The sequence below is a fragment of the Acipenser ruthenus genome, chromosome 18 (assembly GCF_902713425.1).
Source record: "Acipenser ruthenus chromosome 18, fAciRut3.2 maternal haplotype, whole genome shotgun sequence".
NCBI classification, from domain to species: Eukaryota; Metazoa; Chordata; class Actinopteri; order Acipenseriformes; family Acipenseridae; genus Acipenser; species Acipenser ruthenus.
This window is the reverse complement of record NC_081206.1, coordinates 9,167,570-9,181,314: the sequence shown is the minus strand read 5'-3', so window position 1 is coordinate 9,181,314 and position 13,745 is coordinate 9,167,570. Positions and strand designations below refer to the sequence as shown.

The window sequence follows — 13,745 nt, the reverse complement described above, 5'->3', positions numbered from 1 at the left end:
AGCTTAATACCGGTAACACATAGAACTCAAAATGATCATTTTCTCTCTTTCGGTTTAAATCTTTGAAGCCCACAATAACAAATTATAAATCATTCCCTTGGCTTTAACAGTTCTTCCTTAAGCTTAACCTTAGGGGATCGCTAATGACCTAAAGTGCTGCACGATTACAGACTTCAAAGAAACCTTCACTTGATGCTTTTATAGAACGGCAGGAAATGACAGGGCTTAGACACTGGGATAGCATAGGTGAAGCCACATTCAAACCCTTTCACTGCCTTACCTCTCTTCTGAAAACCATTGGTAAACAAAATAAGTAGATGACCATAGGTAGCACCCATGCTGGCTTAATAAGCAAGAGGAGGATTTTATACACTGTACCGGCATTGCAAAAACCCCACTGAACAACTGTGTTGCTGTTTTAATACAAAGGGCATAGAACACTGCAGCTGCAGCTGTCATATGCCCCCTAGTGGCGAAAGCATGACAGCCTTAATCCTTGCTCTCACCACCTTTAAAAATGTTCCCACTACCTTGAACTCTGACAGGCCTTGCAATAAACTGGATATTCCTTCCGTCATGGGCTGTTACCCATTAGGCATGGCTTGCTCAAGCTGGACCGGCTAGCCCTTTTAAAATCCTGTTTTACACTTCATTAGCGACACCGATTTTACCTCCTCTCTCAATCATTGTGTAGTTTAGGTTTTTTGAAGACCTAAAGAATATGAAAGTATATTATAAATAGCCCTTTGATGAAAAGAGGCAACATGTTCATAAAGAATGAACCAAAGTGATTTCATTGTAACAGGCTGTAGCTGTTATGTCGACTCAAACATGCATACCAATTTTAGTGAGATGATTGTGGGTATATTTGGAAAATTTTTTGTATCACACTGTCGCATTAAAATAGGGCTACTCTTGAACTAGAGAAGTTAAACCTTTCAAACTGTATGTTGTAGCTCTGAGGCCAAAGGATACATTAGGATAAAACGCTGCTAAATCAGCTTAGTATCACACTGGTGGAAACCGCTACACACAGCTTATCTACTATATATGTATCAGTGCAATGCATGGGGACTGCTGTACTTATTGCATTGCAACTGCTGGTAATGCTGTGATGTGTCGGTGGCTCTTCCAGCATATCTTTAGAGAAATACACTGAAGTTTTAATGGTAGCCCTATGGTATTATTCTGCAAGGGTTTGGAAAAGAGAGAGAGCCCTTTAGCCTACTTCCCCTCACCTCTTTTAAATGCTTCCTTAGGACTCGGGTCCGAATCAGATTTCCTTATGATAGTACCCTTTTCTATGTCTTCTGTTATCTTGTTACCTAAAAGGCATACCTTGAAGTGACATGTACAGTGTAATTAATCTCTAGAGTGGATTTAAGAAATAACATATTTACAACACATGGTGTTACTGGCAAACATGATTCTGAGAGCTCTATCAAACTGCAAGGGTGCTTTAAACGTCTATGATGATTGAAACGGATACAAAGGCATTCTAAACAACCACAAGTATACATTAGCCTAGTGTCCCAGGTCTGTGGGTGATCATTTCCCCGGGGCGCTGCAAGTGGGAGTATTCCTACCTGTTTTATCTGTCAGGAGATAGGAGATCCTGCCCAGCTGCTCAGGAATGGTGCTGGCTTTCACCACAGTCCCAGGAATCTTGGAATCCCGACGGATCATCCAGCTGTAGACCATCTTTCCCATGTCCAGGTTCACTCGTAAACTGTTAGGAATGCATCAAACGATAAGGCTGATGGGCCAGAGACTGAGCTAGATTTACAGCATGCAAAACACCATAGGATGAACTATATTGAGGCAAAACTTATGTTATTAAACACATAGAAGCCTTTTATCATAAAAAAAAAAAATCATCTCAATAAGACACAAACACAGATAATACAATTCTACTGTAACTTAAAGAACAACTTATTGTAGTTATCAAATACCAGTCATCTGAATAATGTTTTCTTCTTGTCTAGTCATATCATTTTCTGTTTCAGTTATCAGATCCTAGGGAGTCCTTAAACCCAGAGCTCTCAGAATCATGTGGAACCATCATTAACGTGTCCCCCTGGCAGAGTGTTTCAGGGGGACTGGTTAATGGTTACACTTTGGTGTACCAGCTGTACTGAGAGATTAGCCATGTTTGAGAACTCTACTGAGGCCACAGGGGTGCTTTAAAATTCTAACGTCACCACCAGGATGTGATGACTGAAACACAAAATGATACAAAGTGAATTTAACAGAATATATTCGTGAAGCATACTGGTATTTCATACCCACACAAAGTTGCTCTTAAAAAGTCCTTTGATATGACAGCTAGGTAATACCAGTGAGCAAGTCTAAACTAATTGAACAATTTGTATTGTTCAGTTTATCATCCGTGGAAATTGTACATGACACAGATGTCAGCCTTGCTGGTAGAATGAATGTCTTTTCTGTGACAAATATAGTGCTGGTAATGGGCTCTGACAGCTTGGAGGTGGAATCTCAGTGGAAAGCTGAAGGGAGTGCCCTCACTCTGTTCATGCCCATTAGAAGAGCTATATATCACGCTTGTAAAAAAACAACCGCAGACACTTCTGAGCTGTGCTGAATCGGAGAGACTGCAAACTGCATCTCATCTCCAAATTCCCAAACAACTGGAGTATCAACTGTGTCTATTCTGCCTTGCATGTCTATTGATCAGTTCTGAGTAGGCACTTTTCCATTGTTCTAATAAAATCTTTGTTTAAGCGTTTTTCAAACACTCATGCTAAAACTATTAGTATAATCTACGAGAAAATAATACAGTGCGAGTGTTGTCAGTTTTAGAAACAGCGCTGTCAAATGCTGATCGCTTACAATCATATAACAAATAACATCGTAAGAAAGAGGAGTTTTAATGTTTGTTTTACAGATTTATAAGGGTTACAGTGACTGGACCTCTCGTCAAAGGCATTGAAAAGGTTAAGATGATCACACCAAAAATGCACCTGATGGGAACAATGTTTGAGAAGAGGAGAATGAAGCGAAGGATCTGGAGGTACCAACGTCCAGCGAAGTGCTGCAGGGCCACCATGACCAGAGAGACCACCACCAGCGCGCCAAACAGGATCTTCGTCAAGCAGTTCACTTCCAGGTCAAACAGGCCAATCTGTCGGTAGAAGCACATCAACATGTATCTTCAAGTTGTTGTTAAAAAAGCCAAAGGCAGACACCTGGCTAAAACAGGAATCTGCGCTATAAAAAGTAAACTGGAAGCCTGCAGAGGTGACTGAAAATAAAGGAGAAACACACCTTGTTTCTGGGGTTTGACGTGTTCATCACACTACGCAGCTCCTTGCCTGTGTAAATGACCACTCCCACAACCGTGCCTAGAATAGACCAAATAAAAAAAGAAATGAACGGGTGTACAGAAAGAAAGAGCAGCGGCTAGCTTTCATCTACAGTCGTGTGCAGCTTTATTACAACACTACAGGGCTTCTGTAGTTTGGATTTGCTGTGCATCTGAAATAAAACCACTGGAACTGAAAATCTGGGAAAATGGTCAAAATAGACAAATGAGCGATTGTCTAATTTAAAAATGATGACTTTAATAGGCCACACATGCAATTCATTTAAAACAGCACGAGAAAAGGAGCACAGAGCCACACATGGTAAAATGCAGGAGTTTTTAGAAGTGGTTTAAGATGCCTAATTAGAGCCCAAGGTGGTCTAACATTTTCACACGAGTGCCTATTGTTTCTGTATCACTGATTGCTGGACCAAAATGACAAATCTTGAGGTGTTTTAATAAATGTGCACACTACTGTGCAGGACTACATCTCATCTGTACCGCAGTGATGAGGTTACTTTGCATGTTGAAAAGCTCTCTATCAAGTCTTAAGAGCACCAAACTATTACTGCACAACTACAGTTTATGTGGGTTTTTTAATGTTTTACCTGGTAAACTGAGATAAAACACACCAGAAACAACAACATAAACCCAACACCAGGGGATGTATTTTGTGTGTGCTCGCAATGCAATGGTAAAGTCTCATAAGTTAAAACCTTGATCTAAATGAAGGCGCTTTATGAAGCAATGGGGCTCAATATGAATGGATGTCTTTACCAGAGGCAATCACCGTGCTGGCCCACAGGGCGTTCTCAATACTGAGGCTCTCATTCACTGGAGGGTCTCCATCCTCCTGTACCAAAACAAGAAGCCACTAATTAGTTATTCACACCAGGCACCTTCTTATAATCCCCACTGGAAGCCAAAGAAACAAGCTCCTTATGTGCAGACTTGTGGTTGGGTTTTTCAAGTTTTAGTTGAAAAAGCATTTCTACTATATACTCTCCGGTTTGGTAGTATGAGCGTCTGGGAAAATGCATGGAATTAACCGCTGTGTGCTGTTGTCTACATAAAACAGTGCAAAATGGTGTAACATTGAAAATGATGCCAGTTCCAGAAAGCAAGTTGCTGTTTTGGGGAACATTACATTGAAAGAAATGTCCGGATTGTCATACTGCAGTTCTAGGTTTACGATACTAAAAATGCGTTGGTTTGGGGGAGAAAAAATGGCCTTAGACATTCAAATTGGCATATCATAAGAATCTATCCAGAATTTCAAAAAGCTCAATTGCAAATTGTGAGGTCAAAATATTTTTTCTAGCTACAACTGTCTTTAGTGGTAACACTATCCAAAACTGGTCGACAGGACTTTCCAATAGTTTTACCTCAGACTTTTATGGGAATAACAGCACAAAAGCTTAATTTCCTCCTAAATTCACAATTAATGCAATGTAAAATTGGGTTAATAATAACAGCTACTCTATTGTTATACCTTTTTTTATTTATATAACTAACTGCTTGCATATGTAAATGAACATCGAAAATGTCCGTTCTGTGTGAAACCCGAATTGCAGTCAAGACCACCCCAGTTACAATCACTCACATACAGTTGTCATTATACAATGAATACAATGAATTACTGAACATAACATTATAGTGAATGCTATATCCTAACAGTAGGCCTAATTTAATTTTGCTTAAGAAAATCGGTCTTAAAACTAAGAAACAATGCAGGATGCTATTGCAATTAGCATGTTGCTAAGTTGCATCTTGCTTTGCTCCTTCCAGAATAAATGGGGAACAAACAGACAGAAAACTCAGTTAATGGTCTGTGAGGCTTCTGTTTTGTCTACGACACCACAGCACCTAAATCAGCTTCCATAGAAAGCAGTGTTATGAATTTAGCCGATTGTGACAAGCAAAGGGGAAACGTGCCCACACAGCAACACAATGAAACAGAACACAGTGAGGTTTCTCTCGGTTTGTCAGTTAAACCCACAGTGACTCACACCTAAACCCCTTTGGGACAGAGGCTCTCCACCTTTAAGTAGCAGGTCCCTGGTCTTACTGAGACCACCAAAACACATTTAATCAACGTCATTTTCAGAGCAATCATGTTCAATTTCAAACCAAAAGCACAGCCCCGGCCATGGGTCTCTGTCAAGTATAGACTGTCATTGTTTTGAATTGTGTGGAGCTCTTGTGATGGGGAGACCACCAAGACACTTCACTTGTGACCTAGGCTTCATTTTAACCCAGGCCTATACAGGTGAAAGGCACCGCCTGCTAAAGAATGTCCTGACCAAGTTGCATTGCAATAAGATATGCATTTCTCTACATATATGCCAAAATGTGTATTAAAGACAGAACAACTGTCCCCAGCCTAAGAATGCCCTGAGCAGGGTTCACACCTGGATAAGCGGTTCTCTCTCCATATGTAAAGCTCAGCAGTAGGGCATATGTAGGTATATACTAGAGGTGAAATCAGCATGGCACAGCACTTACTCTGGTGAAGGTCCCAATGAAATTGTGAATGTCGAGATTTGGCTCCTCTGCATAAACAAATGAGCGGATCTGGAGAAGGTCCTGTGGAGAACATTTAACAAAAGAATTAGGAAGAGTATCTGCTATAAAATAAACTGAATATCGTTCGGTTTCAGAAATATATAACAATGCTAAACTTTAAAATCCCCAAATATCAAGGAGAATCTTGTGAATGTTTTAATTCTCCTCACCATTACAGTCCCTTACTTTACACAGGGACGTCCCAATAGGATTGTTGGTCTTGTATTGTCCTTCATACCACACTACATTGATCTGGTTATTTTTCTCTGACGTATATGCGTTAACATTACAACTGTACATCTGGCAACCTACAAGACCCATTTCTCTTCATTACAGTGAGTTTACATTGTGTGACTATAGTATTGTCTTATACGATGGCACCTCTGTAGGAGGGCTTGGTGGTTTATGTCTCTGATCTAGTTCTTGCTTGAACAGTTCATTTAATTTTGTGGTTTTACCATGTTTCCTGTTTCTCATACAACATCTTTATGTGGATTTCCAGCATCCTGTATGTTAAAGGTCTTAAATAAATGTGACCTAAAGAAACCTCAAACTTCTAGGTTCCTTTTGAGAGTATAAATCAGCAATCACCCATAAAATAAACTCCTTCTTAGTATTTCACTCTCTATTGAATACAATGGAGCTATTGCTTTCAATAAAAACTGACAGGCATGAATTAGCTAAACTTGTTGTACACCCAACTATTTGTTAGGTACATACCCATTGATTTTCATTTTGGAAAAGCATCTTGGGAAATGGTATGCAAGATAAATCCCCTGTGTGTGTGTGGAGTGGCGTTTCTGTATGTCTGGTACACGTGTTGGAAAGTTGAACTTACAGCTGCTGTGGGTAGCCTTTGAGTGCAAGCCACCGGTAACCTCAGCTTCCAGTCAGTCTCACCGTCCAGCTGATCCGTGCGTAAGAAACAAGACCCTGCAGGGGACAGGACATGGAGACAAGTCTGTCTGTTTCACTTTTCAAACACTTGAGTAAATGTATAGCAGTGAGCACATGTATTAGAACACCCCATTGCTTCTGTATATAATACAGCAGTGTGCACATGTATTACAACGCCCCATTGCTTCTGTATATGATACAGCAGTGTGCACATGTATTAGAACACCCCATTGCTTCTGTATATGATACAGCAGTGTGCACATGTATTAGAACACCCCATTGCTTCTGTATATAATACAGCAGCATGCACATGTATTAGAACACCCCATTGCTTCTGTATATAATACAGCAGTGAGCACATGTATTAGAACACCCCATTGCTTCTGTATATAATACAGCAGCATGCACATGTATTAGAACACCCCATTGCTTCTGTATATAATACAGCAGTGTGCACATGTATTAGAACACCCCATTGTTTCTGTATATAATACAGCAGTGAGCACATGTATTAGAACACCCCATTGCTTCTCTAATTTTGATTTGTTGTGCATATGAAATCAAACCACTGGAAATGAAAATCTAGGAACATTGTCAAAATAGGCAAATTAGCGATTGTCTAATTTAACGGAGGACTTTAATAGGCCAGCCGTGCAATTTGTTTAAAACAGTAAGAGAAAAGGAACACAGTCACAAATGGTAAAATGCATGAGACTTTTTAGAAGTTGTTTAAGATGCCCAATTTAAGCAAAACTCACAATGTAAGCTGTGTCGAGGTATATTAGCGCATCACAAAGACACAACGCAGGCCTCTTGTTATGTTATATGGAGCCATAGGGGTGTTGCAGCAGATCCTAGCTCACTGCCTACCTTTCCCAGGTACTGCAGTCTACCTTGGGTAGAGAGGGGGGTGGGTACTGCAGTCTACCCTGGGTAGAGAGGGTGCTGGGTACTGCAGTATGCACTGGGTAGAGAGGGGGGTGGGTACTGCAGTCTACCCTAGGTAGAGAGGGGGGTGGGTACTGCAGTCTACCCTGGGTAGAGAGAGGGGTGGGTATTGCAGTCTACCCTGGGTAGAGAGGGTGCTGGGTACTGCAGTATGCACTGGGTAGAGAGGGTGGTGGGTACTGCAGTCTACCCTGGGTAGAGAGGGGGGTGGGTACTGCAGTCTACCCTGGGTAGAGAGGGGGGTGGGTATTGCAGTCTACCCTGGGTAGAGAGGGGGGTGGGTACTGCAGTCTACCCTGGGTAGAGAGGGGGGTGGGTATTGCAGTCTACCTTGGGTAGAGAGGGGGGTGCGTACTGCAGTCTACCCTGGGTAGAGAGGGGGGTGGGTATTGCAGTCTACCTTGGGTAGAGAGGGGGGTGCGTACTGCAGTCTACCCTGGGTAGAGAGGGGGGTGGGTACTGCAGACCTCAGGCTTTTTCAAATGACCTAATAGCCTCCAGCTGTGCAGTGGCTTATGATGCAAGAATTCCCGTAAGAACAACTTAACTTAATTTACTGGCAACTTAAGGAGGATTATATTTCAGGTATATAATACTGGGAACTGCAGGATTCCCATAGGAAACTATGATACATGAGCATAAACACTACACATTCATACTAACATACATATATACTTTCAAGTTTATTTTAGTGCTAGTGAAATAAATATTTTTTATGCGATTGAAGTCCTACATCATGAGTCACCAATGACTTCTAAAGTGTTAACGCTAGTAGAGCTCTCCTTTCTATAACAGGGAATGCATTTGTTCTGTGATGTTTATTTCCTCTTTTTACAGTTGCACTTTATTTTTTGAGACACATGCGCTGATCACAGACGTTTACCATTTCTTTCCGACGTCCTCAGAAAGATCATATCAGCAGGAACTCGTTGATTCTGCAAGAGAAACACGACACAGCGATTACTCCAGATTCATTTAATCAATGTCACTTTCACAGCAGTCATGTTCAATTTCAACACAAAACCACAGCCCTGGTCATGGGTCTCTGTCAAGCACAGACTGCCATTGTATTGAAGTGTGTGGAGCTCTTGTGATGGGGAGACCACCAAAACACTTTTTCACTTGTGACCTAGGCTTTACTTGAACCCTGGCCTATGTAGGTGAAAGGCACCACGTGTTAAAGAATGTCCTGACCAAGTTGCATTGCAATAGGATATGCATTTCTCTAGATATATGCCAAAACGTGTATAAAAGACAGACCTACCGTCCCCAGACTAAGAATGCCCTGAGCAGGTTTCACACCTGGATAAGCGGTTCTAGATAAACAATCAGAAGCTGTTTAAGATGCCTATTTAGAGCACATTTTCACACATGAGTGCCTACTGCTTCTATATCACCGATTACTGACTGAAAATTGAAAGTGTCACACCCGGAGGTTTTCATGCAGGTAGGTATATAAAAGGATGCATTTTGAAGTGTTCAAATACATTTTCACACTACTGTATGTAAAGCTCTAGTAGGTATATACTAGAGGTACAATCAGAAACCAAGTTCCTAATTGAGTATTGGACAAGTAACAGGATAGCAACGCATTATTAGAGCCAAAAGTAAAAAAAAACTGGATTATTATCAAGCAAGAGGCCACTATAGAACACTTCAAGTACCAATGAAAACATCCATGCACAAGCAACACAATTGTTCACTGTAACTGACAATTAATAAAACCGATGAATGGACTTGCAGCTCTAGTATAAACATACCTACAGACTGCATGCACATTCAGGTTCCTCCATGGGGATAATAGTCTTTTTGTAAATCCAGCTCTTTTAGTCTATAAAGAAATACTGTGTAGTAACTTTCTACTGACCCTCAAGCAGGATTAGCCTCCCTCTTTTTATAATTCTTATCCTAGAGCCCTAGTGTTCAGCTTATTATATTAGTTGCCATTCTACAAGTGATTTTTTTTTTTAAATGTGACCCCTGCCTGAACATGAAACCATACCTGGTTCATCGAACAGTGGCGTTGTTTAACACATACCCCATTAATATAGCAACCCTTCTCAAATTTCAGTTTTTCACAGAATTTACTAGGAGGCCCACAAATGAAGACCAAGTTATAGCTTGCAACTTGGAATATTTTCATTCAGGTTTTACTGCAATGTTTTTATGTAAAATGCATATGCATGTGCAACTTATGGGTATAAAACATCAGAGTTACCCTACTGTATGCATTCTTCTTCCTGTCCAGAGTCTTATATTTATTTTTCAGTCATCACAAAACTCAGCAGTTTAAAGTACCACTGTGGCTTCATTAGAGCTCTCAGAATCATGACACATTATACACCAGAGTATAACCAACACCCTGCAACACTGCCCCCAGTGGATAGAAGAAACACCACTTTTTTGTTGTTGAAATTACATCTCTAAAACAACACAATAAAAACTAAACAGCTGAGACAGTTTTTTTGTGAAAAATCAACGTAATAACATTTCACAAAGTTACTGTTAAGTTAGTTAAGGGGCGTGTGCATGCGTCAGTGTTATTTATTCATAAATAGATAAATGCACAACGCCGCCTAGCTGCCCTTTGTTATGGAGGCTTTTTGTTTTCCAGTCCCCTGTACAGTAGCGAGTTTGTTGCCCTGCCTATTCATTAGCATGGGACCTCACTGGAAGTTTACACACAAGCTTGCAGAACTATCTTGTGCAAACACCCCCAGATAAAATCGTATAAAACACAATCAACATGATTCCCGCATGAAATACAAACCTTTTCTACAATAATCAGATCTCCAACTTGAATACCGCTGCTCTTGACCTTCACAGTGCCTGGATTAAAAGAGAAAGAAGCATAGAGTCCATTACATGCGCTACATATAAGGCGTTGTATACAGCATGCACATCTACTAGCACTGTATATCATCCATAACTTCTAAGAAGCCAAGTCCAAGAGACAAACGTTTCAGCTAGTGACTTTTCCAGTGCGCTGATTGGTCAGCACTTAGTTTCTGGTTTTAGGTTTGAGGTACCAGACGGAACGTTTGTCGACTTGACTTTGTTTCATATAGTTTTATTCTTGTTCACATATTACAAATTAAAACTGCATTTTTTTATTTGAAAATATGATTTATAAAGTTCTTCTTTCATCTCTCCCTCTCCCTCTCCCTCTGCTCTTCATGTTTGCAAACAAGAGTGCTCCCCTGTAACTGGTGTGTGAGCCTGTCCAGCGTCAAACTAAGCCCTTTTTCTGAGGAATCCGGACTTACAGAAATGAGTGCGGAACTGCAATAATAAGCTGTCATGTGTTACATTTATTAGCAGGCAGGCTGCCAGTTCAAAGGCGAGGATTGTCAGAAACCACAAGGGTCACCGGGACCATTACTTGCAGCACTTCATTTCCACCCCTCACAGGATACACTTTTACATTCATGCTTCAAATTAACCACAATATCCCCCTTCCAGTTCACAGGATCCCTGCAGAGCAAGTGACACAGCTCCTCATCAGCACCCCGACCCTCGAAAAGAGGACTCCCTCATTCACAGCCAGCCTGTTCTTGTAACAGAACTGACACATCTACCTCATTCACAGCCAGCCTGTTCTTATAACAGAACTAGGGCTGTCAATTATTTTAACGTCTGTTAATCACACTCCTCTGTCTTGACCTTTGACCTGTAAAACTGAATAATTGTCCCTTTAGATGAAAAACAACCTATTTTGGTCCTACCCTTACTGCGCATCTTACATTGCAGATGACAGCGCTGCTTAATTATAAATATACTACAGAAAGATGTATTTACACCTAGCCAGCCCGTAGCTTTCTTCTGTAAATACACTTCATCTGACCTAGCTTACATTACATACAGGGACATAGGAACCTGACAGACAACTAGATCTAAAGAGCAGATTGGGAACTAAACACAGACTTATCAAAAAAATACCAATAAAACACTGACTGATTGCAATTAGAACCACTCAAAATGATTGCAAGGCATGATTGGTAAGGGGACAGTAAAACTAAGAAAATGTAACCTGATGCTACTTTAATGAATCCAGACCATTGGAGACTAGCTACATTCAAAGCAACACGCACACGCACACACACACACCTCTTGTAGAAAGCTTGCTGTAGATCTGGGAGTTTACTTCCTTGTCCCTGATGAAACATCGGATCTCCTCCACTGCCTCACGCCCGATTGTGATGATCAGCACAAAGCCCTAAAAGAGAACCATAAAAATCATGAAACTGGGACAAGGACAAGTCAAGCGAGCAGTGAGCAAATGGCAAATAGCCAGTGGATCAATGCCTATTGACTTATTATTTTTATTTATTTTATTTTTTTATTTAGTGGTCGCCAATTATTTTTATTGTTTTCTCCCCAATTGAGTAATGTCCAATTATTTTTAGGCTCAGCCCACAGCTACCACTCGGGAGTGGTGAAGACGAACACACGCTGTTTATACTGTCCTGTACAATTGCAGTAACAACTCGGATATGCCGAAGCCTACAGTATATCATGATGTTAAGCAATGCTTTTGCTGAAGAGGTGGAGTAATGCAGCATGCTACAGCCCAGAAGAAAGGGCTATAACGTTGCCTAATAATAATAAAAAATGTGTTGTTTAAATATGTATAACTGTGGCAATGTGCCCCGCCCCTGTGTGCATATTATGTGTTGTATGTTGCGTGCGTGTGTTAATGTTGGTGTATAGATTGGTACACGGGATATAAACGGGTCTGTGTTTCACGTGTATTTAAAAAGTGTAGATTTGTATTTAGGCACGAGGAGAGCACAAATCACTTCACGTGCTGGTTAAATGTAATATGTGAGCACGGGGTTGCACAGAATTAATTCACGTGCTGGGATTCAAGTGAATAATTAATTAGTAATTGAATCCCAGCACAACAGTATATATAGATGCACATTTCATTCAGTCGGGGTTGGGTGTTCGGTGAGTGGAGAACGGGATTGGAGACGGAGGTAAAAAGAATAAGAGTAATAATAGTTAAATCTGCTCACCGTGTTTTGTTCGTCTGTCTGTGCACTGTTTAGTTCGTTTTGTTTGTCTTTTTATTTTGGCGTATAGTGCCGTGTCCTGTGTCTGTTCAAACCTTTTATTTTCTGTTGTTTATTAAATGCTGAGCGAAAGCATTCGCTCAGCTTCACCAAAACTCCAAATCTCTGTCTGTTTATTTCCTGCTTCTGGTCTGACGCCACCCACTCCGGCCGTCTTTGTGACAATAACATAGCAGAGCAAATAAATACATATCCTGCTTCTCATCTGATGTCTCATTTTAGTTATGGCGGCGCTATCCTTACAGAGGAATTTAGAAAGTATCAAATTACAAAACCTGATCAATTACTTAATGCCAACTTTGCCTGAAATCCTGCATTTGATCTGAATCTCTGTTTATTTTGTTATTTGGAACTTCTTAAAAGCTGCTATGAGGAAAGCCACATGTTGGTACTTGAAACAAAATGTTAAGGAGTCCGGGTGCAGATTGATAACTAACCAGGAGTTTGGTGATGTCACTGGTCACAGAGGGCCAGGTTACTCACCAGAGGAACCCAGTATGTATAGAGAGCTCCCAGTCTCAATTCAGGAACAAACTGGGAGCAGGCCAGTAAGAGGAAGTACAGGTTGAAGAAGTACTTGAACTGATTGAACAATACCTGAAACAAACAAACAAAATATTAGATCACTTGAACTTTATATCATGTTACAAACTTCAACAATCATCTCTGTAGCCACTAAATGCTATCAACCAACCCATACTAAATAATTAACACACGGACTCAAATTCCGTACAGCGTGTCGGATTTCATTAGCATCAGTACTCTAAACTGCAGCATCTGAACGCAACCAGAACTGAACGAGATTTTACAGGACATTCATTCCACACAACAACGGAACAACACCATTTCTGATCAAATGAAACATTCTAACAAATTCTAGCACCACTGCCCATCCAAATGCAGTATTTGAAGTTATTTACACATTTAGGTCTATATTT

The 13,745-nt window shown here is 40.6% G+C and overlaps 1 protein-coding gene across 1 annotated transcript in view; it reads right to left on the bottom strand.

The window, feature by feature from the left end:
• Positions 1-13,745, bottom strand: part of LOC117422913 (probable phospholipid-transporting ATPase IIA) — a 56,450-nt gene that overhangs the window by 34,640 nt on the left and 8,065 nt on the right. The window contains exons 3-12 of the mRNA XM_058991163.1: positions 13,291-13,404; positions 11,840-11,948; positions 10,503-10,561; positions 8,616-8,667; positions 6,726-6,820; positions 5,828-5,908; positions 4,100-4,175; positions 3,286-3,362; positions 2,982-3,142; positions 1,587-1,729 (exon numbers count right to left, since the gene is read on the bottom strand). Of these exons, the coding sequence (XP_058847146.1) occupies positions 1,587-1,729; positions 2,982-3,142; positions 3,286-3,362; positions 4,100-4,175; positions 5,828-5,908; positions 6,726-6,820; positions 8,616-8,667; positions 10,503-10,561; positions 11,840-11,948; positions 13,291-13,404 (967 nt within the window). The remainder of the gene's footprint in view (positions 1-1,586; positions 1,730-2,981; positions 3,143-3,285; positions 3,363-4,099; positions 4,176-5,827; positions 5,909-6,725; positions 6,821-8,615; positions 8,668-10,502; positions 10,562-11,839; positions 11,949-13,290; positions 13,405-13,745) is intronic.